Raw genomic sequence first — 25,162 nt, 5'->3', positions numbered from 1 at the left:
CCTGGCAAGAACAGGACAGTACGAGCCCTCCCCCACCCCCTTGCGGACGGTTGCACTGTGCAGCCACCTGCAAACAAGCTTTTGACCTGCTTGCCGTGTTCAACAGTGGGCCTTGGAGGCCTCTCCAAAGGGGTTCCAGCATTGGCATGGTCCTTTGTCAAGTTATTATTTATTTATTTTGTTCTAACCAGATAGAGCCTCCAACTTTGACACCAAGTGGTCTCCTCTTTGTCTGGTTAGTTAGCTGTGCTCCTCAGAGACAAGGTCTCCTGTTTATATGAAGTGTCTTCCTGGGTGGGGCATCCTCTTTTAAAATATTTACAGGTTCTTCATTTTCTGTGGATTATTATTATTATTATTATTATTATTATTATTATTATTATTATTATTATTATTATTATTATTTTGTGGAGAATAATGGATCTGAAAAGGTCTCTTTGCTTTTCCCCCCCTGTCTGGAATGAGGTCCATCCCAGTTTCGTCATGTTGCACCAGAGAGTTTAGGTCATCCTGCGCCCCCAAGAATGCTTTCTAATTGGCTATCAGCTTACCGGTCTCATTAGAGAATTTAAGCCAGAGGAGAACTTGAGGGGCAGGTCAGAGGTCACCCATCAAAGCCACCGGCCCTGAGGTCCCATGTCTCTATATTTACCAGGCATTAGTGCTTCGACATTTGTCACAAAGAAGTTTAAAGTTGAAGCTTCCTGCTCAGCTGGCTTTGTCGCACGGCGGATAGACGGAAGCCTTTTCATTAATTCTAATCTTCGAGGACATCGCTTGGCGGCCATGTCTGTCCTCAACCTGACTGAATCTCGCCTGGTTCATTACACAATGTCCCCCTCACTTAGTCCCTCACTCCTGTGCACGAGCCACTGCCTCTCGTAGACTCACCGGGCTTTTAACCCACCGGTTAATTACCTGTGAACAGAGCTGGAAATAGTAGAAGCCGCAATGAGCATCTATCCTGAGTAGAGCCCTCACCCTCAGAATCAAGGGTGGTGTAATTCTATTTATTCTCCCGTGCAGGACATCAGTGAAAATGGCTGCTCCACCATGCCGGAAGAGTCCACCTCGAGGACAGCGCCATCTCCCTTGGCTGAAAAGAGGGACCCAAAGCTTCGAGATGAGCGGCGGCCCATCACCGTTCACTTTGGCCAGGTAAGCTCTGGAGGTGACTGGAATCTTCCTCTTAAGAGTAAGACTGTCAATGGAGGTCAGTTGGGATGGTGGGTCTCCATTGCACCTTCCAGGACCTCATTATCTATAGCCATAGCCCTTAGACTTACAACCCACTTCACAGTGCTTTACAGCCCTCTCTAAGCAGTTGACAGAGTCGGCCTATTTTCGTCCCCCCTGCCAACAATCTGGGTCCTCATTTGACTGACCTCGGAAGGACAGAAGGCTGAGTCAACCTTGAGCCGGTCAGAATCGAACTCCTGGAGTGGATTAGCCTACAATACTTCGTTTTAACCACTGAGCTACCATGGCTCTGCTTTGGAAAGCTCTCCCGTTTTGTACTGCCGAATTTAGAAGGCAACCATAACCCCATTTTGGTTGGTGGTTGGTAATTTTGGTAGAGAGTAACTCAGAAGAACAGGGCAAGGCCATTCTTCACTCACCCTTCACTCCCCAAATTGAGTGAACAAATGATCCCCCAAATTTTGGTCCTACCACTTCTGAGACTTCACTGGAAGGCCCTTCGCAGTCATCAGAACCTGGTTTCCCTTATTTCTCTACCCCCCAAGAGCCCATTCTTAAAAGGAAGTCACCGTGGCCAGTGGGTCTCTCAACCTTGATGACTTTCAGATGTGTGGACTTCAACTCCAGAATTTCCCAGACAGCATGAGTTGAAAGCCCACACGTCTTATAGCCTGCAAGGTTGACAATGAGAAACACGGGTCTGGGGTACACCTCATGGTCCTCTGGATGCCGAGGGAAGAATTCATGAAAAGTCAATCACTCATAGTCAGAACCTTCCCAAACCATCAGGAAGAAAAACGCCAGCAATGGACAGCGCCTGTCAATGCCCTTGGGTGGCACATGGTCCGATCAGAAGTGTGATGACCCGGAGCGTGGCACAAAGGCAACACAGTCAGAATAAGTCTGGATCCCTTTATTGGCTCTGACTTTGCCCCCAGCGTCCCGGTTACCTTCCGGTCTGGAGAAAAATTCTCCCCCGAACCTGCAACAGCCTTTGACTGCAGTTATTCCAATTCAAACCTTGTAAACTGAAAACTTTAAACTATAAATCCAGCAAGGCAAGATTAGGTAATAAATCCAGCAGAGCAAGATAAGGAGTTCCAGACGTGAAGTAACACTGCAGTAAATCAAACTAGTTGGGAGGATGCCAGGAACTCAGCTAACTGCAGCCAACACAAGATAAACTCAATATTTGTTTCTGACAACCATCCCTCCCATCTGCCTCTCCTTTAAACACCATCCCCAGGTGTACCTAATGAAGGGAATCAGGGCCCTTTCCTCCCCCATAAGCCACACAACCCACGTTGCTCTCTTCTCCGTTCTTCCCTGCGTGCCCTAAGATGAAGAGGGGGTGGGCCTGGGTCTTCCTCTGAATTCCCTCTCCCTTGTTCTACCTCTCCCCTGCTCTGCCCAGCTGGACTTTGCCCTTCCCCAGTTTCCTCCACAACGGAGCCACTGTCCCGCTACCTGTCAGCTGTTCCTCTTCCTCCTCAGATTCAGCCTCCACCGGTTTGGGGGGGACATGACAAGAAGTTTCAGCAGGTGCCAGTCTGAAGTTTGGGGGTATATCTAAGCCCCTGAGATATGTCCAAGAGTCTTCTTGCCCACATCTCCCCGCCTGCCAAAGAAAACACCTCCCAGCCCTTTCACCCCAGTTTCTCCCATTCTTCTGCCCTGGTTTCAGCTGCCTTTCGTTCAGCCCGAGTGTCAGCCGCCAGTATCTTAGGATAATAAGCACCGCAACACCCTCTGAACAGGAAAAAGCAATGAACGCGGCTTGGAAAATCAATTAATGGCTCCTTAATAGCAGGCGTCATATTTCGGTATTGACTCTCCCGGGTGACAAGCTGGTTGTTTTTTACGACGCTCTCTGGTTTGTGAAAACCTGCCAGGATGAAGTGACTTATAATTGCAAACCCGGATTTAACTTGGCGAGCTTTTTCTTTTTTTTCTTTTCTTTTGGGTAATCCCAGGCAGGGATCGAGGGGGGGGTGAGGGATATGTCATTGGTAGGTCTGCCCACCCCAAACGCAGCCTTCGATGGGTGACTCTTGAATCGGGTGGAGTGGCAAGGGTGAAAGGTAGGAGGGGATTAAAAGAGTTGCTTTCTTAGAGAGGACATAGACATGGATGCAAGATCCAGGGTGATAGTGGCAGACAGGCTTGGTAATCTTTTAAAATAAAAATAAAAACATTGCATTTTGAAAGAGTTCCTTGGGGAACTGCATTTTTTGTGTGTGAATCCACATGCAGGTTATATATTCAAAGTACGGCTGCAGGAATTGAGTCTAATTTAATGAAAGGAAGCACTAGGAGTGGCGTAATAGCAGTGTTTTAATATTTGAGGGGCTGCCACAAAGGAGAGGGGGGGGGTCAGGCTATTCTCCAAAGCACTTAAGGGCAGAACAAGAAGCAATCGGGAGGGGAAACTAAGCAAGGAGAGAAACAACGTGGAATGGTGGAGAAATTCCCTAACCGTGAGAACAATTTCACAAGTGGAAGAATTTGCCTCCAGAAATTGTGGATGTTCCATCACTGGTTTCAAGAAGTGATTGGACAGCCATTTGTCCAGGATGGTTATAGGGCAGTGATGGCTAACCTTTTCAGCTTGGTGTGTCGAAAATCGGGAAAAAGTGCAGCCTTCCTCGGGTCGTGTGTCACTTCAAGAAATATCAATAATTTGGTTTATGACGGACTGGGCTGGGGTGATCACACAGGGCTGTGAAACTCGTCTCCCTGGTCTCAGGGCTGCAGGTGCAGGATGTGGGGATCGGAAGGCCACCTGACAGGGCTGTGAACCTCATGGATCTCCTTTCCTCCTGTAGCGTTCCTGAGGTAATGAAACTGACAAACCTCAGTTTATGGCGGTTAAAACTGGTTCTCTGCTGCAAAGATCTCGCGCAGCATTGGTGACACCACGCCTCCACGCCACAAGCAGGGAGCAGGGATTGGAGCAGAGCACAGGCAGCCTCTAAATGTGCAGGTTTTCCCCACACCAACAGGCGTGTCAGTCAAAGTGCCTCGGCGTGTCACGAGTGACACGCGTGTCATAGGTTAGCCATCACTGTTATAGGGGGTTGGACTAGAAGACCTCCCAGGTCCCTTCCAACTCTGTTATTGTGATGAGGCTTTCCTCAAGTTTATCTCAGCAAACCTATCCCAGGCAATCTTTTGTCTCTCTCTCCATCCCATCCTTCCAGCGAAGCCATCCGTCCTGCACCCGGTGTGGCTTTTGGCCCAGACAGAGGCCTGGCCAGACACTTCAAGACATGAATTTATTTACTCCATTCCTGGAGCTGCCCCACTCCACCAAGTGACAGTTTGGCAGGTTACAATTGCCAACCCTGATTTTAGTCTTTATCGGGTGACTCCGTCTACCTGGTGAGGAGGACCCATCCGCTCAGCTCCATGGTCACCCGCAGCAAAAAATTTCCTTTGGCGGCTACTGTGTGGGAGGTGGAATCCCAGATTGTCCCAGGGAGGGTGGATCCATTTTTTAAAAAAGAAAAATGGGTGTCAAAGAGAGAAAGGGAAGGAAAGGAGAAAGGGGAGGGAAGGGAAGGGAAAGGAAGGGAAAGAGGGGAAAAAGGAAGGGAGGAAGGGAAGGAGGGGAAAGGAAGGGGAGGGGAGGAAAGGGAAGGAAGGAAGGGATGGAAAGGAGAAAGGGAAAAGGAGGAGGAAAGGAGGAAGGGAAGGAGGAAAAGAAGGGGAGGGGGAAGGGAAAGGGAAAGGGAGGGAGGAAAAAAGGAAAGGGGAGGGGAAGGAAGGGAGGGATGGAAAGGAAAAGGGGGGAGGAAGGAAGAAGGGGAGGAAGGGAAGGAGGGGAAAGGAAGGAGGGGAGGAAAGGGAAGGAAGGAAGGGATGGAAAGGAGAAAGGGAAAGAAAGGAGGGGAAGGAAAAGAAGGGGAGGAAGGGGAGGGAAAGGAAGGGGAGGGGGAAAGGAAAAGGAAAGGAGGAAGGGGAGGAAGGGAAGGGGAAAGGAAGGGAGGGAAAGGAAGGGAAAGAGGGGAGGAAGGAAAGGGGAAAGGAAGGAAGGAAGGGATGGAAAGGAGAAGGAGGGAAAGGAAAGGAGGGAAGGAAAAGAAGGGAGAGGAAAGGGAAGGAAAGAATCTCCTTTCACCCCCTTCAAATGCCAAATGAAAAGAACACGAAATTACCCTCCTGGGCACAAGCGCTGGAGAGGCTCCTTCAAGATGGCAAGATGCAGACGGAGACTCGGAGCAAATGTCTTCCTTCCCCCTCCCCAAACCCAAACAAGGCCCCCATCCAACGGAGGTCAGTATTTCCACTCACCCCCCTCCAGTTTTGGCAGTAGCGGCTGCAAGCTCCACAGCCCAACCAGCCCCGGCAGAGCCGGCCTTAATTGAGTTGTGTTGTCAGAGTGACAAACACATTTGCATAGAGTCTTATTTATTTTGTGCGCGCCGAAGTCCGCTGGCTGCTGTTGGGGGAACATCCTTAATCAGCCTCCTCCTGTAAGTCAGCCGGCAGCTCCTCGCTCCGGCTGTCGTCTGTCCGTGGCGCTTTTCTTCATTAAGTGACAGATTAACTGAAGGGGACGAGGAGGGGATGTGTGTGGGGGGGAGGGCTGGGTTGCCAGAGCCTAACTGCTACATTTAATTTTAACTCATTAGGGCTCACCCAACTGGAGTTGACAGTTGGTCATGGGTGCCTTGTTCTCTTACCGGTCGCCGTCATTAATCTGCTCACAAAGAGGACGGACGGAGCTCAGCCGCCTGCTGGCTGAAGCGACAACAGCGTAAACACCTTTCGGCTGTGCGCGCAGTTGACTTATATATATATATATTTTTGGGGGGTCATTTTTGCCTCCCCAACACAACAAGGCAACCTGGTTGGGAGGTCTTTCTCCCGGTTTCACCCTGCAAGCTTTGGACCTAGCAGGGTGTGTGGGTGTGTCCCTGCACGTCTTGCCTTCAGACGAGCTGCCTTGGTGGGGCGAGTTGTGGCTTTGTGCCGTAGGGGTAAAAGTGGGGAGAGGCCCTTCTTTGGGGGGGTCTCGCTGTTCTGCTCTGGAAGGGTTGAATAGAATAGAAAAATAGGAATAGGAATAGGAATAGAAATAGAATAGAATTGAATTGAATTGAATTGAAGTGAAATAGAATAGAATAGAAATATTGGAATGAAAGATTAGAATAGATAAAATAGAATGAAAAGAATAGAATAGAATAGAATAGAATTAGAATAGAAATAGGAAATATTGGAATGAAATTAGATTAGAATAGAATAGAAATATTAGAATGAAAAAGAATAGAATAGAATAGAATAGAATAGAATAGAATAGAATAGAACAGAACAAAATAGAAATATTGGAGTGAAATAGAATAGAATAGAAATATTGGAATGAAATTAGATTAGAATAGAATAGAAATATTAGAATGAAAAAGAATAGAATAGAATAGAATAGAATAGAAATATTGGAATGAAATAGAATAGAATAGAAATATTGGAATGAAATTAGATTAGGTTAGAATAGAACAGAACAGAACAGAATAGAGATATTGGAATGAAATAGAATAGAATAGAATAGAATAGAATAGAATAGAATAGAATAGAATAGAATAGAATAGAATAGAATAGAATAGAATAGAATTCTTTATTGGCCAAGTGTGATTGGACACACAAGGAATGTATCTTGGTGCAAATGCTCTCAGTGTACATAAAAGAAGAGATACATTCGTCAAGAGTCAAGAATCATCAGGTCCAACACTTAATTATAGTCATAGGGTACAATTAAGCAATCAAACAGGCAATTAGAAATCATTAGAATACAAGCAACAAGGTTACAGTCATACAGTCATAAGTGGGAGAGGATGGGTGAAAGGAAGGATGGGAGGATTAATCGTAATAGTAATAGTAATGCAGACTTAGTAAATAGTTTGACAGTGTTGAGGGACTGGTCCAGGTGATGTTTTTTCTGCTTGAGGTGGTTCTTGCATTGCGTTCTGCTCTGGCTGTGAGATACACTCATTCTCCATCCCAGTAAGTCTTCCCTCTGGTGTCCCCACTGAAAACTGGGGGAATTTTGTACTATGAAGGAAACTCCTGTTTTATGTCTTAGCAGGCTAGCTTCCTTAGAGATTTGTCCTCTCTAGCGTGTTGATCAGTAGAGCAATCCATGGCAAAAATCCTTAATGTCAAAGGGAGAGAGGTTAAAGAAGAAGGTTGCACCAAAACATATCTTTTGGGAGGATTAAAATAGTAGCTGAGACCTTGGCATGGTCATTTCTACCTCATAGGGGTGCTGGTTGATGCCTGAGATTCATGAAAGATCTTTGGGATTCTTCTGCAGGAGAGAAAAACAGTTGATGACTAGTTTGTTTCAATTGTTCGTGGATGGTTCTTGTTCAGTTGTTCTTGTTTAATTGTTCTTGGATGGTCCCTTGGTTGATTGATTGAATGACTAAAATATTTATCCCCTAGTTTCTTTTGGGGAATCATGATGTTAGAGAGAGAAAGATCTCCATCACTCTCTTATACTTCCAATATCAACTTCAATCGAGGTAGAAGAATTAAATGGAATCTTTGATCTACCAGAAGAGAGGTCTTCTTCTGGACAAGTTGGCTTCTTAAAGGAGGCAGAACGGGTAGGAAGGGGGCTCCTGAAGGAACCCTACCAAAAGCCACGAGAACTTCATTTGCAGTCCATAAATGTCCAGGTAGCTTTCTCCTATCTCTCCCTGATTCAAGGCATTCAAAATAAATATTCATGATCCAGTGGCATCACTGTGAGACAATAATAGGAAAATAGACAGTTTGGGATGCAACGTAATGTCTTCCTTCCTTCCTTCCTTCCTTCCTTCCTTCCTTCCTTCCTTCCTTCCTTCCTTCCTTCCTTCCTGAATCATAGGACTGCAAGGGACCTCAGAGGTCTTCTAGTCCAACCCCCTGTTTTTTGTGTTGCCTTCTGGTCAGTGGTGGGATTCTTTTTTTTTTACTACCGGTTCTGTGGGCGTGGCTTGGTGGGCGTGGCTTGGTGGGCATGGCAGGGGTAGGATACTGTCAAATCTCCATTCCCACCCCAACCCAGGGGAAGGCTATACTAAAAATCCTGTTCCCCTCCCACCCCCATTAACCTGCTTTCCAGTCCCGTTCTCCTGTGCAGGGCAACCAAAGGAGACCCAACTGATCAGCTGGGACTCAGTGGGAGGCAGAGAAGAGACGGGGTTGGCGGGGCCAGTCAGAGGCGGGATTGGCTGGGTTCTCGGAATCACTCGAAATTTCTGCTACCGGCTCTGCAGAACCGGTCCAAACCTGCTGAATACCCACCTCTGATCCCCGTGGTTGCCAAGCTCACCTAGCTAAAAGGGTGACACCCTTTTAGAAGCAACACGCATGTATTTCTAGAAGGTTTTTTTGGCTGCCACCAATGCCGGAAACCACATTTTCTATGCACACACAACCTTCAGGGGAGACAGTTCTTCCCACCAGGTAATTAAATTCAGGTTGGTGTTCGTCTTAACTCGGATTGCGTAGAGAGATGGATTGCGACTTTGAGCTCAGGAACCAGCCCCTACCAGGGGAAGCCTTGAAATTGGACTATTTTTGGTTTTTTCCTTAAAAAAAGAAGAAGAAGAAGGAGGAGGAGGAGGAAGGAGAAGGAGAAGAAGAAGAAGAGGAGGAGGAGGAGGAGGAGGGGAGGAGGAGGAGGAGGAGGAGGAGAGGGGGAAGAAGAAGAAGAAGAAGAAGAAGAAGAAGAAGAAGAAGAAGAAGAAGAAGAAGAAGAAGAAGAAGAAGAAGAAGAAGAAGAAGAAGAAGAAGAAGAAGAAGAAGAAGAAGAAGAAGAAGAAGAAGAAGAAGAAGAAGAAGAAGAAGAGGAGGAGGAGGAGGAGGAGGAGGAGGAGGAGGAGGGGGAGGAGGGGAGGAGGGGGAGGAGAGGAAGAAGAAGAAGAAGAAGAAGAAGAGGAGGAGGAGGAGGAAGAGGAAGAAGAAGAAGGAAGAAAAAGAAGGAGGAGGAGGAGGAGGAAGAAGAAGAAGTTGTTAAAAGTTTTAAAAACCGGCCCAGCCTTTGTGCCTTTGGCTTTCCCCGTGCGTAGGGTGAATTTTTCTGCGGGTTTTTTTTTTCCCCCTCACCAGAAATGTATGCCGTTAGTTCTCCACTGACAGCCTCCTTGAGGAGTTGACAGTGAAATTTTCCAGTCGCTGCTCTTCGTTAGGAACCTGGCGCTGTCTTAACAAGGCAGCCGAGCTGCCTTGCCGCCGTCTTCGCCTCGTGTTTGTTCTCGCAGGGCTCGGGGCGGCTGCAAGTCAGCGCATCGACCAGGGCTGATCATTACAAGGGCATTGCGCTACCATGAATAAGAATGTCACAGGCGCTCCTCCCGTCTCGCAGTGGTACAAAATGTCAGCTCTGTCAAACACACGTTGCAAGGAGCAGGGAAGCGGTTGGTACAAATTGGAAAGCCGAATATTCCCTCGGCTTTCTGATATTCTCCATTTGAAGCCGGAGAAAAAGAGTTGTTAACCTATTAGCTGTGGGGTGTTTTTTTTTTTTTTTAAATGCCCGCTGGAGTCCCGGAATGGACAGTTTTCTGGCATGTTTGGGGGAGGCAGGGGGTGGGAAGAACGGCCTCTTGAGAATTTGGGGAGACCCCAGCCCCCCCCCTCCCTACTTGATTTCATGGAAGGGATGTTCCTTGGAGAGGGTGGTTGGCTTCTCCTGGGATATTTGGGGAGGTTTTGCAATGATTTTCCCAAGCCTCTCGCAGCCTGGTTGTCAAGGTTTTGACTGACGAACCCAACTGAAGCCAGGCACCCCCGAGACCATCCATCCGGTCTCTTTATGAAAAACTTACCTCCAGAAGTTTTAAATGCTCCAACACTGGAAGTTTTTAAGAAGAAGTTGGATAACCCTTTGTCTGAAGTGGTGTAGGGTGTCCTGCCTAAGCAGGGGGCTGGACTAGAAGACCTCCAAGGTCCCTTCCAACTCTGTTATAATATTCCATTCCATTCTATTCTGTTCCATCTTTTATTCTATTCGTTCTCTTCTTCTCTTCCCTTCCATCTTCTCTTCTTTCCTCTCCCCTCATCTATTCCAATATTTCTATTCTATTCTTTTCTATTCTATCCTTTCATGAGTTCATCACTTTGGCATGATTGAAGGCAAAGCCAATTCTAGATTTTTCCCACGCTAACTCCTATAGTTAAAAGTTCAAATTCTTCCATCACCACCCATAATTAGTCCAGGTCAAAAATGCTTTTCATTTTTGTCATCCAGTTTTCAGGTTGTCCCTCCTTTCGCATCCTTTCTTTAATGGTTCTATTCCACTATTTCTTAGATATAAGATCCTTTGCAGTTTTTTGAAGTTTCGCTTAACTATTCTCCTGCAGGGAGTTGGCTGCAGCGAGCTTACCGTGGCAAGTTGGCCACAGCAAGTTGGCTGCAGCAAATTGGTCATAGACCCCCCTCAAGGGGTCAGAGCATGCTAGCCTGATGGAGTCGCCTCCGCTGGGTCCATGGACCAGCAACAGACTGAATTGGCATTAAGTTGGCCAGGAGGCTCCAGGTGAGGACCGGGAACAGCAATTCCATTAACAACGAGGAAGAGGTGGAATCCACACCTCCTCCCGATCGAAGGACACAGAGAGCAGAGAGGAGGCAGGCACAATGTTGGTCAGCTAGACTGCTCGCGAGGAGGCAACCTAATCTAATTTAAGCATGAAAAATGGCTGTAAGTCCCCTCCCCCCCCGCCAGTGCCAAGATGGAACGGTTACTACCCGTAGTCCATTATAAGAGCCAGTGAAATGTGGAATCATCTTCCTTCGTTCTATAGCTGGTCCTTGAACCGCAAACCAGCGGCAGTCGTTTTAAGGCCCCTCCGCCGGCTCCGATTTGGACATTCACAGCGTCTTTCTCGACACAGCGCAATTAATTAAGAGATTTTTTCTACCAGAGTTTCCCATTCTTGACCTTTTTGGGAAAGGATGCGTTTTGCTGCATCAACAAATTAACTGCAGACCGGAGGCTGCTTTCCATACGACGTTCCATGTCTCGGGGATCTGTTTTTGGAGCAGGGGAAGGGAAAGGTCCAGTATGTCAACTCATAAAACATTCCTATGCCTGTTTTAATAGTTGCCATAAAAAAAAGCGAGGGGGGGGGGAAAGAAATCTGGAAGAGCAATTGAAAGCAAAAGTACATTCCAACTCTTCTCTTTAAAAGGTTGTAACTAAACTACCAGAGCTTTTGCCCGTGAATATATTTAATTGGAGAACGTGAATGATGACACCCAGCCTGCGAACGGGCTCAATTGGAGAATCTGATTTATGACACACCCAGCGGGAGGGAGGAAACAGGGTCACAGTGGACTGTAAATTACGTATGCCAGAGTTGGCTCCATACAGGGCAGGGCCAGTACGTCACCTCCAATAGATCCTTTGCAGTTTTTTGAAGTTTAGCTCGAGAATCATGGTTTAATTGGCGATTGTCGGAATCCTGACACAGGATTCAGAGTATACACACACCCCCTGCATGCCACCCATCATCCCTTTTTTCCTCTTATTTTGTGACCTATTTTGGCAGATCAATACAGATAGTCCTCAACTTACGGCCATTTGTTTAACGAACGCTTGAAATTACGATGACATTTGGGGGGAAAAGTGGACCTGGGATCGGTTTTCACACTTAGCGGCCGTTGCAGTGGTCACGGGACCAAAATTCAGATGCTCGCAATGACAACTTGTATTTTACAATGGTCGCAGCAATCCCTGCGGACACATGATCTGCTTGTGCAACCTTCTGACAAGCTGGGGTCAACGGGAAGCCATCCGGATTCGCTTAACAACCAGGCGGCTCACTTAACAGCTGAAGTGATTTTGTTTAGCAATGGGAGACAGGCAAAGTCAGTGGGGATAGCTGGATTCGCTTAAAAACCAGGTGACTCATTTAAGAACTTGCAGGGATTCACTGAACAAAGGTGGCAAGAAATATCGTAAAATGGGGCTGAACTCACTTAGCAACGTAAAATTTGGGTTCAGTTGTGGTTGTGAGCTACGGACTATCTGTATTCTCCTTTCCAGAGTTATCAGTGGACAGGATGTCTCTTCCTCCACTTCTGCCAAAGTACCAGAAAAGATCCTGAAATGGACTTGATAAAGAAACTTCCTGACAGTGAGAACAATTAACCAGTAGAACTGCTTGCCACCAGAAGTTTGTGGGTGCTCTTCTTTTAAGAAGAGACTGGACAATCATCTGAGGTGGTATAGGATCTCCTGCTTGATGGCAGGGGGTTGGACTAGAAGACCTCCAAGGTCCCTGCCCAGCTCTCATCATCATCTTTTAATGACTCCATAATTCCTTGTGGAATGGAGTCTGGGAAACTGAATGGAGCTAGCAGAGTGTTTACTGGCCAGATGCCCTACCTGTCACCAATGCGGAGTCATATTCAGCAGTTATATTCTCATTGTGCCCAGAGAGAGAAATATCTGCCTCTACCTAGGATCGAACTCACAGCCTCCTGATTGTGAGGCGAGAGCTCCACCTCTAGGCCACCGCACCACTCCGAAATCCCTTCCAGCTCTATTTTGATTTAAATCAAATAAATTAAAAGACGTAGGCAGAGCCGTCTCTCCTTGGCTTCCCACTCTCCTCTACATTTTTTAAGCCCAACAAGTTCAAAAGATCTGAGATTCCCTGTTGTGGCCCGCTGGTGGCTAGCGGAGCTGGCAGCAGAGACGGACAGGGAGGAGGTTGGGGAGGAACCTGGGCCAGTCCTGGAGGCTGAGGAAGGCTCGGACGAGGGCTCTGCATCAGAGGCAGAGATGGGGCCAGGGCAGGCTGGCAATGGTCAGCTGCCTTCGGAGTCGGACAGCAGTGGGGCAGGGGAACAGCTGGAGTCGGTTCCCAGCCTGCACATGCGCAGAGCTGCCAAAAGGAAGGAACAATTACAAACTAAGGGTCGATGTGGGAGTAAGGCCACAGGGGGATGGTGAATGGCCCCTCCCATAGGGATTAAAAGAGGAGCAAAAGGGGAGGGGGCTTTTGCAGGAAACAAGTCCTTTGTTGCAGCAGTGAAGATCCGTCTGTGCATTTCAGAGACTCCGTGCTGAGTCCTTCCTTGTCAGCACTGCGTTTAGAAATAGTTACTTGGCAGCTCTCCAAGCTAGATAAGGTCTGTGCTTATAATTACATCCTTGAAACGACTGTTTGCCAGGCCTTTGGCTGAATGTGAATGCAAGAAATTCACCTTCGTTCAATAAAAGGGGTTTTGCCGGGACCAAAAGTCTGCTTAGTGCTTTTGGGGGAAAGCCAAGGTCAGAACATTCCCTCCCATCGCCAGGACTTTGTTCCAGGAAGTTGACGTCCTTCTGAAGGTCTTGGTTGGGTGATGTTTTGGGGTGTCGCCCGCTCCCTAGGGCTAATGACTGAAGTTTCCACTTTGCTGCAGCCAAGCGCACGACCGGTGAGACCGCCACTTCCCAAGATCCATCGTTCCACCAGGCCCGTGAGTAAACTGGCCGTTTGCCTGCCTCTAACCCTGCATTGCTCCTTCATCTTACTAAAAAAAAAACTCTGCTGGATGGCCTTTGGCAACCTCATGAGAAGCCAGGCAGGGACGGTGACCTTGGTTCAAGCTGCGTAGGTTCTAGGTTCTGCTGGTCTTCTTCTCCAGAGCCGCTCTTAACTCCTGTGGGTCTTTGGACACCTTTGTCTTCACTCCAGATTATTCTTTTCTGCAAAAGCTCCTCCAGGCTCAGCCGTTTTGGTCAAGTCTTCCCAAGTTTTAAAATGTTAGGATTGGATGCAAGGAGGAGAAGAAATTCTTGGTAGAGGGGGGTCTTTGGTGGAACCAATTCTTGGTTTGGATGGAAACTTTAGCCAAGCACCAAGGCCTGGTTTTAGCCTCTAAATTGGGATAATAACATAGCATTAGCATTTATATACCGCTTCCCAGTGCTTTACAGCCCTCTCTGAGCAATTAGCAGAGTCAGCCTTTTGCCCCCAACAGTCTGGGTCCTCATGGTACCCACCTCGGAAGCACGGAAGGCTGAGTCAAGCTTGAGCCAGTCAGGATCAAACTCCTGGCAGTGGGCAGACTTAGTCTGCAATGCTGCATTCTAACCACTGTTCACCATGGAAGGAAGGAAAGGAAGGAAGGGAGGGAGGGAGGAGGGAGGAAGGAAGGAAGGAAGGAAGAAAGAAGGAAGGAAGGAAGGAAGGAAGGAAGGAAGGAAGGAAGAAGGAAGGAAGGAAGGGGAGGGAGGGTCAATAACAATAGCCCTTAGATTATATGCCACTTCCCAGTGCTTTAGGTTGCAAGTCAGCCTCTGCCCAAGGAAGGAAGGATGGAAGGAAGGAAGGAAGGAAGGAAGGAAGGAAGGAAGGAAGGAAGGAAGGAGGAGGAGATAAGGGAAGGAAGGAAGGAAGGAAGAAGGAAGGAAGGAAGGAAGGAAGGAAGGAAGGAAGGAAGGAAGAGGAGATCAGAATAAGAAACAGGGAAGGAAGGAAGGAAGGAAGGAAGGAAGGAAGGAAGGAAGGATCAGAATAGGAAGGAAGGAAGGAAGGAAGGAAGGAAGGAAGGAAGGAAGGAAGGAAAAAAGGGGGAGGAGGGTGGGAGGTCAATAACAGTAGCCCTTAGACTTATATACTACTTCCCAGTGCTTTCCAGCCCTCTCTAAGCAGTTTGCAGAGTCAGCCTCTTGCCCCCAACAATCTGGGTCCTCATTTGACCCACCTTGGAAGGATGGGAGGCTGAGTCAACCTGGAGCCAGTGAGAATTGAACTGCTGGCAGTGGGCAGAGTCAGCCTGCAATACAGCATTCTCACCACTGTGTCACCACAGCAGGCAGGCAGGCAGGCAGGCAGCAATAGCACTTCGACATATATATATATCGCTATTCCTACCCATCCCCCAGGACACCCAGCCTGGTGGCTGAAAGTAGACTTGAGTTAATTATTCTTGCGCTTAATCCTCATCGGATTCTCTCTTTTTAAAAAAAAAAAAAAAAAACACTCCTTATAATCATTTGTCCAGGATCTTCACTGGACAAAAATGTCCCCTCCTTTTTTTCCCCCTCCCACTCTACTTGTGCTGGTCCTCTTTGACCACAGAAGGGACAGAATCCTCTTTCTTCCTTTCCGCAGTCGGATTCCTTCCTTTGAAAGCAAGACGGAGAAAAAAATCACGGACAAGATGGTCATCCGTCCAGCTGGGCACCCTAGCGTGGGAATTTCATGGCTGTCCACTCCCTTGCACTCTGCTAGCCTTTCTCCGCTTGCTCTTAACGTCCGGTGTGGGTTCGCCAACTTTGAAGGAAGGGGAGGCATGCCTATTTAACAGGGGGACGGGGGTCATTGTTATGGATTCATGCGTTGAAAATCGTGCTTCCTACATGTGTGGAAGGTGGTGATCTGGTGTGATCACGTCTGTCTTTGTTGCTCCAAACGTTTGATTCAGTATCCATTTTTTTAAAAAGTGCTTTATTTCAACCTAAGAAGAGGAAAAAAATTGCATCCTATTTGGTTTGTTTTCCACCCAGTAGATTTTCCTCCACTGATTTGGGTTTTCAGCTAAAAAAATGTTTTTAATTAATTTGATATAATATATATAAATGTGAAATACCACTCACACACCATCACAAAATCTCCAGAACCGCAAAGCCTACAAACTTGAAATTTGGTACCTATGTTCCTCTTGGCTTCTAGGGGCTCACTAAGAAAGGATTTTTCGAAATGACCATCACAGCATTAGTATTTCCTATATAATTATTATTAACATGCTCTGATGCTAAGGAGTTCTACTCCCCCTCCCCGCTTGAAAAGAAATCTCTTCCAAATGCAAAACACAAGCAGAGGAGAGGAGTTTCGGTTTTAGTTTCACAGCATCAAACAGCTTTAGTCCAGAACAGTTGAGCTAAGCCACGCCCAGGCTCCTTGCTGTCTCCTTGCTCACACAGCAAATGCTGCTTCTGTTTCCAAACAGCCCTCCTCTCTCTCACACACTGACAGCATGCTAGCCAGATGGATGCTGGTAGGCAGAGGCATAATTATTTTCCCCTTATTTTCCTCCCCAAAAACTAAGCCCAACCACATGGTTTCATAGGGTATCGAGCTAGTTTTTAATTTAATAATTCCATCTTCAATTGAACAGTGTGTGTTGTCTGGGAACAAATATCTTTGTTAAACAGTAATCAAAATTTGCTGTTAAGCTAAAATATTTTTGAGCAACCTCGCGGAACTGGTTTGCCTCCAGAAGTGCTCCATCCCTGGAGGTTTTTGGGAAGAGGCTGGACAGCCATTTGTTCAGAATGGTTTAAGGTCGCCTGCTTAAGCAGAGAGGGTTGGGCTAGAAGACCTCAAAGGTCCCCTCCAAGCCTGTTATTCTGCTCCAAGTCTACTCTATCCAGCTGGTTTCAACTCCACTTGGATACTTGGTCATCTTGATGTGTGATGAGTTACTTGGCCTTGTGGTCAACATGATGGATGAAATTTAAGAGGCACTGGTGGAAGGAATTGTTGCAGCTAGTTGTGTGTCTCAACCAAATCCCTTGAACAGATTGCGTTTATCCATGGGAGAACTCAAGTTTTTGAAAACTTACCTCTGGATCTACGTAGAACCAAGCTTGAGGTAGTCCTCATTAGTCCCCGAAAGTCCTCTTCCAGCCATCATGGGCCCCCGAGCCCCAAGTAGCCTGTTAAGAGTACAGCATTAGCTGCAGCATACTCTTGTCGCATGGACGCAGTGTGCGGTAACACCCAAAAAGGCTAACACAATCCTTGGTTGTATAAACAGAGGCATAGAATCAAAGCCAGGGGAAGTATTACTACCTCTTTATAAAGCCTTAGTAAGGCCACACCTGGAATACTGCATCCAGTTTTGGTTACAAACAGGATGTTGAGACTGGAAAAAGTGCAAAGAAGAGCAACAAAGAGGATTAAAGGCCTGGAGACTAAAACATACGAAGAACGGCTGCAGGATTTGGGTCTGGCTAATCTAGAGAAAAGAAGGACTGGGGGGACAGGAGAGGAGTATTCTAGTTTTTGAGGGGCTGCTACAAAAAAAAGAGGGGGGTCAAATTATTCTCTAAAGCCCCAGAAGGCAGGACGAGAAACCAATGGATGGAAACTCATCAAGGAGAGAAAGGAAGCTGGAATTAAGGAGAAATTTCCTAATAGACAATTAACCAGCGTAACAGAAGTTGCCTGCAGAAGTTGTAGGTGCTTCCTCACTGGAGGTTTTTAAGAAGAGGCTGGACAGCCACCTGTCTGAAATGGTATATAGGCTCTCCTGCTTGAGCAAGGGGTTGGACTAGAAGACCTCCAAGGTCCCCTCCCAGCTCTATTCTGATTGGAGGAGATTTAACCCTCTCTCTTGGCTAGCGCGCATTTAAAATCCCTGCTGGGACCTGGCCTTTTTCTCACTCACCCTCCTTCCAGAGGTCTTCCATGGGATTTGGCACGCACACACACACACACACACACACACATCCGAGAGAGAGAGAGAGAGAGAGAGAGAGAGAGAGAGAGAGAGAGAGAGATGGAAATGCCGTCTCTGGCAGAAAGGTCCCCTCTCCAAGAAGGCCAACTCAAAGGTGAAAGGGTTTGCAGCAAATGACAAGCCAGCTTTAGGCTTAATTAAACAGTCTCAGTCTCTCTCTCTCTCTCTCCCCCCCCACCTTTCCCCCAGCTTGCTTGCTCTCCCCCTCCTGCCAGCTTCCTCCCCTCTTCCCCCTCCCTCCCCGTGTTTTATCATCCCTAATGAAGCAGCCTCTTCCATCCATCCCGCTGATTGCCAAGCCTTCTCCTTTGTTTGCTGGCATTCAGCCATGCAGCCCTGCTCTGACAGCCCAGCTCCCCTAATTAGCTCTGTTGTTCTTTTCCTCCGATGTTTCTCCGCCTTGCAAGTTCACACGAAGTGTGTGTGTGTGTGTGTGTGTGTGTCCCACACACACCCTCCTGCCGCAAACTTAATCCTTCCTTGCCTGCTATAAATTCGCCTCCTCTGGGTGGACGGAGGAGGAAATTAGCCTGGTGGGCTGCATCCGCTCCTGGGCTGGGAGGCTTTCTGGCACCTGACCCCTCTCCTCCGTCCCATGGGGGGAGGGGCTGACATTCAGTCTCTTTCTAGAGGACCCAGGTGAGGGGCAGGATGAAGGGGGGCAAAGGTCCATGGCTGGGCTCTTTCAGACGAGCAGGTCCTTCCATTGGAAGAGCTGAAGAATGTTTCAAGGGACAGCCGTGCCTTTCGCTGTTCCGAGGACAAAACAACACAAGCGTATTTTTTTTTCACTTGGCCAAAAAAAAAAAATTAAAAAAAGATCTGTGCAGTTTCTCAGTTGGCTAAAAGCCAGGCGTATTTTCTCGTTTTGCAAAAAAAATCTGGGCGTATTTTCTCGTTTTGCAAAAAAAATCTGGGCGTATTTTCTCGTTTTGCAAAAAAAATCTGGGCGTATTTTCTCGTTTTGCAAAAAAATCTGGGCGTATTTTCTCGTTTTGCAAAAAAAATCTGGGCGTATTTTCTCGTTTTGCAAAAAAATCTGGGCGTATTTTCTCGTTTTGCAAAAAAAAAAAAAGCCGAGAGTCTTCTTCACATTTTTGCAACAATTGGGAAGTTGGATCACCCCGATGCACCCTGATGTGCTAAGACGCGCACGCCGTTCTCATCCCTTGGGAAGGCAAATTTGGGGGTCCTCTTGAGGATTTGGATCAGCCTGTTTTGACCAGGGGGTCCCCAAATTTGGCAACTTGAATTCTGGGAGTTGAAGTCCACAAAGTCTTTAAAAGCTGCCAAGTTTGGAGAGCTCTGGGTTTTTTAAGCATACTTTCTGGAGCCCTCGTGTGAAGACCACAACGTCGTGATAGCCCACCTGTGGGGATGGAGGAGGGCACGGGAGACAGGACGTCTCTATTTCCGTGAAGTAGCAGAAATAATTTTTCAGGAGCTGGTGGAGAACATTGGAGTGTCCGAGACTAACCCGTTTTTTTTGGAGTCAAGTGTTTTAAGTGGGGAGTGGTACCACCTTGCCTCATTTTCACTTGTTGGTTTAAAGAAGTTGCTCAAACCAGACCAGGAGCTTCTTCTAACCATCAAGAAGAACAAGATTCATTCATTCAATTAATCCAAATAGTGCTGGAAGGGGGCCTTGGAGGTCTTCTAGTCCAGCCCCCTGCTCAAGCAGGAGACGTTCTACCATTTCAGACAAGTGGCTGTCCGGTTTCTTCTTTTTTAAAAAAAGAAAAACCCAATGATGAAGAACTTCGGGTGGCAATTCTTCGCATGTTTTAGTTTCCAGGCCTTGAAACATCTGGGTGGTTCTTCTTTGCACTTTTCACAGATTTAACAGATTAGCAGAGTCCGAAGGGATCTGGATCGATGGGGTTTAGCAAAGGAGGGTGCCATTTCCAAAAGGGGCGGCGTGATCTTGGATTGAGGAAGGGCGCATCCAGTGGTGGGAATCAAATTGTTCAGTTCTGTGGGTGTGGCTTGACTTGGTGGGCGTGGCTTGGTGGGCGTAGCAGGGGAAGGATATACTGTAAAATCCCCCTTCCCTCCCCCCCCCACTAACCTGCTTTCCAGCTCCGTTCTCCTATGCAGGGCAACCAAAGGAGACCCAGCCGATCAGCTGGGACTCAATAGGAGGCGGAAAAGAGATGGGGTTGGCGGGGCCACTCAGAGGTGCTATTGGCTGGTTCTCCGAACTACTCAAATTGTCTGCTACCGGTTCTCCAGAACCGCTCGGGAACCGGCTGAAAACCCACCTCTGCATGCATCGTATCGCTCCTCCAGCTCATGTCAGAATCACTGGTGCCATCTCTACTTGGTGTCCAATAGGTTCGGCCACCCAGACCCCAAGTTGTCCGAAGACCCAAAGGCAACGTGGCGATGGATGGTCGGAGGACATCTGTCTCGAGCCCAGAACAGTGAGTATCTCAAGATTTCTCCTTCGGAAAAGCTTGGTGGAACGCGATTGCCCTCTGGTGGAAGAAATCTTCTGTGCTTCTGGATCCTTACTTTCTCCTCTGATCATCATCACCCTTGCCAAGTGTAGAGTTAACCTTGAAATCCCCATGCACAAATAATAATAATAATAATAATAAGGACTCAATGGGTGGATCATCAGGCCAAATCCAGTCTAAATATCTGTCTGTGTGATCAACCGTTAAAACGAGGTGGAAAATATCCTATTCTGCCCCCCAAGGCCAGGATTTGGTCTACCATGCAGCTTACGAGGCCAACCGTACGATATCCCTGCATTTTTCTCCATCTGGCGTCGCCTCGAATTTATTTTGCTGTCCGTTGTTCGGGTGGATTCTTTCTCCTTTCTGGTGTTTTGGGACGGAAAAGGTTTTAGAGAGGACAGTTCCAGTCGAACGATGAAAAAAAAAAAAGGAGCGAGAAAGTTTGGATGGCTGAGCTTCCCGCCCACCAAATCTTGCTTGGAAAAATAAAACTCCAGAAAGGAGACAACCGTGTGAGTCAGATGTTTGATTTAATGATGATGCCCGCAGTTGTAGCTCCCACCAGCTACCGATTGCTTATCACGCTCTCTCCTCTTTAAAAGAGGTGCAGAGAAACAGGCGTGGAAGTTTTGGGTGGGAAGCCCGGAAATCATGTGTCCGAACAGAAGATTTGAACGTCTCATGATAAACAGGCCAGCAATTTCCTGCAGATGACTCCCTATCCCAGGAAGGCCACAAAGAAAGATTATTCAAGTGGTCCTTATTGGTGGCAGTTAGCAATAGCGCTTAGACTTATATCATAGTACTTCCCAGCCCTCTCTAAGCAGTTTATAGAGTCAGCCTTTTGCCCCCAACAATCTGGGTCCTCATATGACCCACCTCAGAAGGAGGGAAGGCTGAGTCAACCTTGAGCTAGGATGGATGGATGGATGGATGGATGGATGAAGGAAGGAAGGAAGGAAAGGAGGAAGGAAGGAAAGGAGGGAGGCAGGAAGGGAGGGAGGGAGGGAGGAAGGAAGGAAAGGAGGAAGGAAGGAAGAAAGGGAGGAAGGAAGGAAGGAATAGCACTTAGACTTATATACCTCTTCCCAGCCCTCTCTAAGTGGTTTGCAGAGTCAGCCTCTTGCCCCCAACAATCTGGGTCCTCATTTGACCCACCTTGGAAGGACAGAAGGCTGAATCAACCATGAGCTTGGATGGATGGATGGATGGATGGATGGATGGATGGATGGATGGATGGATGGATGGATGGGAAGGAAGGAAGAAGGAAGGAAGGAAGGAAGGAAGGAAGGGAAGGAAGGAAGGAAGGAAGGAAGGCAAGCAATAGCACTTAGACTTATATACCTCTTCCCAGCCCTCTCTAAGTGGTTTGCAGAGTCAGTCTCTTGCCCCCAACAATCTGGGTCCTCATTTGACCCACCTTGGAAGGAGGGAAGGCTGAGTCAACCTTGAGCCTGGTGGGATTTGAACTGCCAAACCGTAGGCAGCTGGCTGCAGCAGAAGTAGCTTTCAGTACTGCACTCTAACCACTGCACCAGAGAGGCTCCCATAATGGCGGAAGGTCTCCCATTTCCATCAGGGGACAGGATAGCGGATCTAACCTCTTGGGCTGCTTTTGAGGTGGGGGGGCTTCCTCTTTGGTGTTCCACGGACCGCCCAACGCTCTGCAGGACAAGGCCCCCTTTCCCCACCTCCCTGCAGGCCTTCCCAAGGCTCCGTGCTCGGTTGTCCCACTCAACCAGGGACCGGCGGAAAGTGGCGGTTGGGTTCTCCCAGCGTGAAACAAACAAGGTTGGCCCGAGGGAGCGAGGTGAGAAAACAAAGCGCCTTCCCTGCGGGCTTCATTTTGGGGTGAGGGAGAACTTGGGTGGCTGTAAAGGGAGGTGGGGTTTAGGCTGAGCCTGGAGTCCCAGGGGAATGGAGGAAGCCCTGGGGGTTTTGCTTGTGAAGGCTCTTTCATTTCTTTTGCAAAAGAAAAACAAGGCGTAACAACCGTCAGTTAAAAGATCGAGGCACTGAGGCTGCTCTCCAGGGTCTTAATCTGCACAGGTTCTCAAAAACTCAAACACTGCAACTATAGGAACCCTGGCAGCTCCTTGGACCATCCAGGGCAGGTTCGAGATCCCATTGCTCTTCCTTGCCTCGTGCTTTTGGTCTCTAAAGAGAGAAATAACCCCTGATTTCAGGGGGACCCAGAAGGGTTGCTCCGAGAAGATCCTGCCCATTTGGTTCATCCCTTCTGCGTTCACTGCAGCGGAAGTTTCCAGTGGTGGCTTCTCCAGAGTTTAATAGGCCTGGAGGAAAAAGCCATCACTTTCTTTTCTAGGCTCCCACATACCACCTAGAACGGTGGTGGCTCACCTTTTTCAGCTCCCGTGCCGATAATCACGCATGTGCCAGCACCCAGAATGCATGCTGGGCCCCCGTGCCCCCTGTGCATGGATGCGTGACTCCCCCCACATGCAGCACATCTGCGCATGGGCACGCCATCCCCACCCGGGCCTAGAACATCCTTTTCGTGCTCTCTGGGTTCAATAGAAGACAGCCGATGCCTTCAAAGGCAGACCTTCCTTTTTAGCCTGTGGAGACGAAAGCCAGAGACGGGACAGGGGGGAGAAGCTCCTTGCTCTGTCCCTGGGGGTGGATCGACAAACCTTTTGTTGGTGGAGGAAGCATCTCTGTGGATCCTCCCATCCTTCTCCAAAGACTGCCTGTTGGGCTCCGCACGTTCCTGTTTCTTGGTGAGGAAGGATGGCCACCTCGGCGCTTCTCTTGAGGTTCTCCTTGAACACCTTCTAAGACCTGAGGGATGTCCATGTGCCCCATCTCATTTGTCAGGAGGGTTTGGTGGCACGTTGCTCTCTCCCTAGCCATAGCAAGGTTTCCCACCCCCCCAGGCCAAAGAGTTTGCAAGAGGGATGATTCAGGTCCTGCCAGCTTGGTTCACCTGCAGGAAGCATCTCTTCTTCCCAGCTCCTGTTTTTTTTGCTTGTCTTTCTCCAGGTGGGCTGGCTGGACCAGGGTGACCAGGTGTGACGACCCAAAGGGGCGTGGCACAAAGGCAACCCAGTCAGATAATCAGTAGGAGTCCCTTTGTTAGCTCCCACTTTGCCCCCAATGTCCTGGTTACCTTCTGGGCTGGAGGAAAACTCTCCCAGGAACAGCCATTGGCTGCGGAGAATCAAGTCCAAAAGGTGGTCAACAAAAACTGTAACTAGAAGTCCAATCAAGGCAAAATGAGATAATTAGTCCAGAGGGCAAGAGAAGGAATTCCAGATGTGAAGGAATGGCCACAAATCAACACGGTTGGGAGGATGCCTGGAACACAGATAACCAAAGTCAACACAAGATAAGCTCATGTTTGTTCCCAGCGGATGCCACACTCAGCTTGCATCTCTTTTAAACTCTCATTCCCAGGTGTGGCTAATGAAGGGAATCAGGGCCCTTTCCTCCCCCGTAAGCCAGGCAACCCACGTTGCTCCTTTCTCCGTTCCTCCCTGCGTGCCCTAGGATGAAGAGGGGGTGGGCCTGGGTCTTCCTCTGAACTTACTCTCCCTTGTTCTACCTCTTCCCTGCTCTGCCCTGCTGGACTTTGCCCTTCCCCGGTTTCCTCCACAGCCAACGGAGCCACTGTCCCACTACCTGTCAGCTGTTCCTCTTCCTCCTCAGATTCAGACCCCCACAGGGGCATGACACTAGGTCTTAAGGGAGTGGGCAGGGCTTTTGCTTCAAAGCCCATCCCCGTTGTCCGAGGAAAGGGACCATATTTTGATCAGCGGATCTAAACTTGAGAGTCACCAAAGGCTACTACTCGGTATCCGCCAAATTCTCCCTCAAAAACAGTCCTGTTTTGCAGAAAAACACTCTTTTCCTGACAAAAACTCTTGCCGTTGACTGCCTACCCCAACTGTTCACCCACGAGTTCCTTGCTGTTTTTCCCCCCTTTCTCTCTCCTTCTCTTTCCCCCTACTCCTCCCTCTCGTTTATCTGTCTTAAGTACATTTAGGTGTCAATTAAATTTGAAATATCTACATTTGTCAGCTCTTGGTTTTTGGCCAGCCACAGAGATGGCTGTGGATTTGTCCAGGCATCCTGACATATGGGGGGAGGGAACGAGGTGGGGAGGAGGAGGGGGGTTAGAAGCCCCCCAAAATGCAGATTGTCCTCATTAAAAACGAAGCGCCTGATTCCACGAACAGGGAGACAGAGCCACCGCGGAACACACATCCTCGGCTTTATGGTGCCGTGTTTCTGACATGATATTTAAAAAGGAACAGCTACGGGCTGTCATGGCTGTCAGGCATTAACCGGAGACACGTTAAACTAAACATTAGAAGGAGATCAGCAAGCCATCTGCACGGGAGCTCCGGGGAAGCGGGTGTGTGTGTGTGTGTGTAGAGAAGACGAGGGCCGCTGCAGCCCTGCAACCGTACCGGGCCTGGCGTTGGATGAACGGGTGGCCGTTCAGCCCCAGGCCCAACCACCTTCCCCCACGAAGACAGCTCTTTGTGTGTGCCACAAACGTGAGCTGGTGGCGGGTGGGCGGCAGCTGCGGTGGGAGAGGAAGACCTGAATTGGGTTAATGAGGCTGCCTGGAGCCAAAAGAGGGGAAGTGGAGAGAGAGAGAGAGAGAAAAATTAGGCCTGGACGTTTTTCCAGCACACCTCTTTGGCAAAGTTGCGGGGTTTCGCCCCAAAGGCAAAGGCCCGAGTTGCAGGGCAATCGCCGTTCAGCAGGAAGAGCCCTCCTGATGCTTTCAGCTGCTGGAAGGGACCTTAGAGGTCATCCAGCCCAACCCCCCCTGCCGCCGCCACCCAAGCAGGAGACCCTACATCCACCCTACACCCGCGATGGCGAACCTATGGCAGGGGTGTCAGAGGTGGCACGCAAAACCCTTTCTGTGGGCATGCGAGCCATGGGCCCAGCTCCGCTCTGGTTGCGCAGGCGCCCCTCCCGCCAGCCAGCTGGACTTTGGGACTCTGCCGTGCGTGCATGGAGCATGGGGGGGTGGGGGGGCATACACAGGGGGATATGCGCATGCATGGGG

The 25,162-nt window shown here is 48.6% G+C and overlaps 1 protein-coding gene across 5 annotated transcripts in view; it reads left to right on the top strand.

The window, feature by feature from the left end:
* The window catches only part of DENND1A (DENN domain containing 1A), a 207,570-nt gene that overhangs the window by 174,111 nt on the left and 8,297 nt on the right, over positions 1–25,162 (top strand). For 3 of the 5 annotated variants that reach the window (XM_087943987.1, XM_087943984.1, XM_087943988.1), the window contains 3 exons: positions 1,027–1,158; positions 13,604–13,660; positions 19,988–20,076. In XM_087943987.1, coding sequence (XP_087800113.1) covers positions 1,027–1,158; positions 13,604–13,660; positions 19,988–20,076 — 278 coding nt within the window. The remainder of the gene's footprint in view (positions 1–1,026; positions 1,159–13,603; positions 13,661–19,987; positions 20,077–25,162) is intronic. The other 2 variants (XM_087943986.1, XM_087943989.1) reach the window with 1 other exon arrangement.

The sequence above is a fragment of the Notechis scutatus genome, chromosome 15, assembly GCF_049901735.1.
Source record: "Notechis scutatus isolate UNSWTSFEM ecotype Mainland chromosome 15, rNotScu1.2, whole genome shotgun sequence".
Lineage (NCBI taxonomy): Eukaryota > Metazoa > Chordata > Lepidosauria > Squamata > Elapidae > Notechis > Notechis scutatus.
This window is presented reverse-complemented; position numbering and strand designations above follow the sequence as displayed.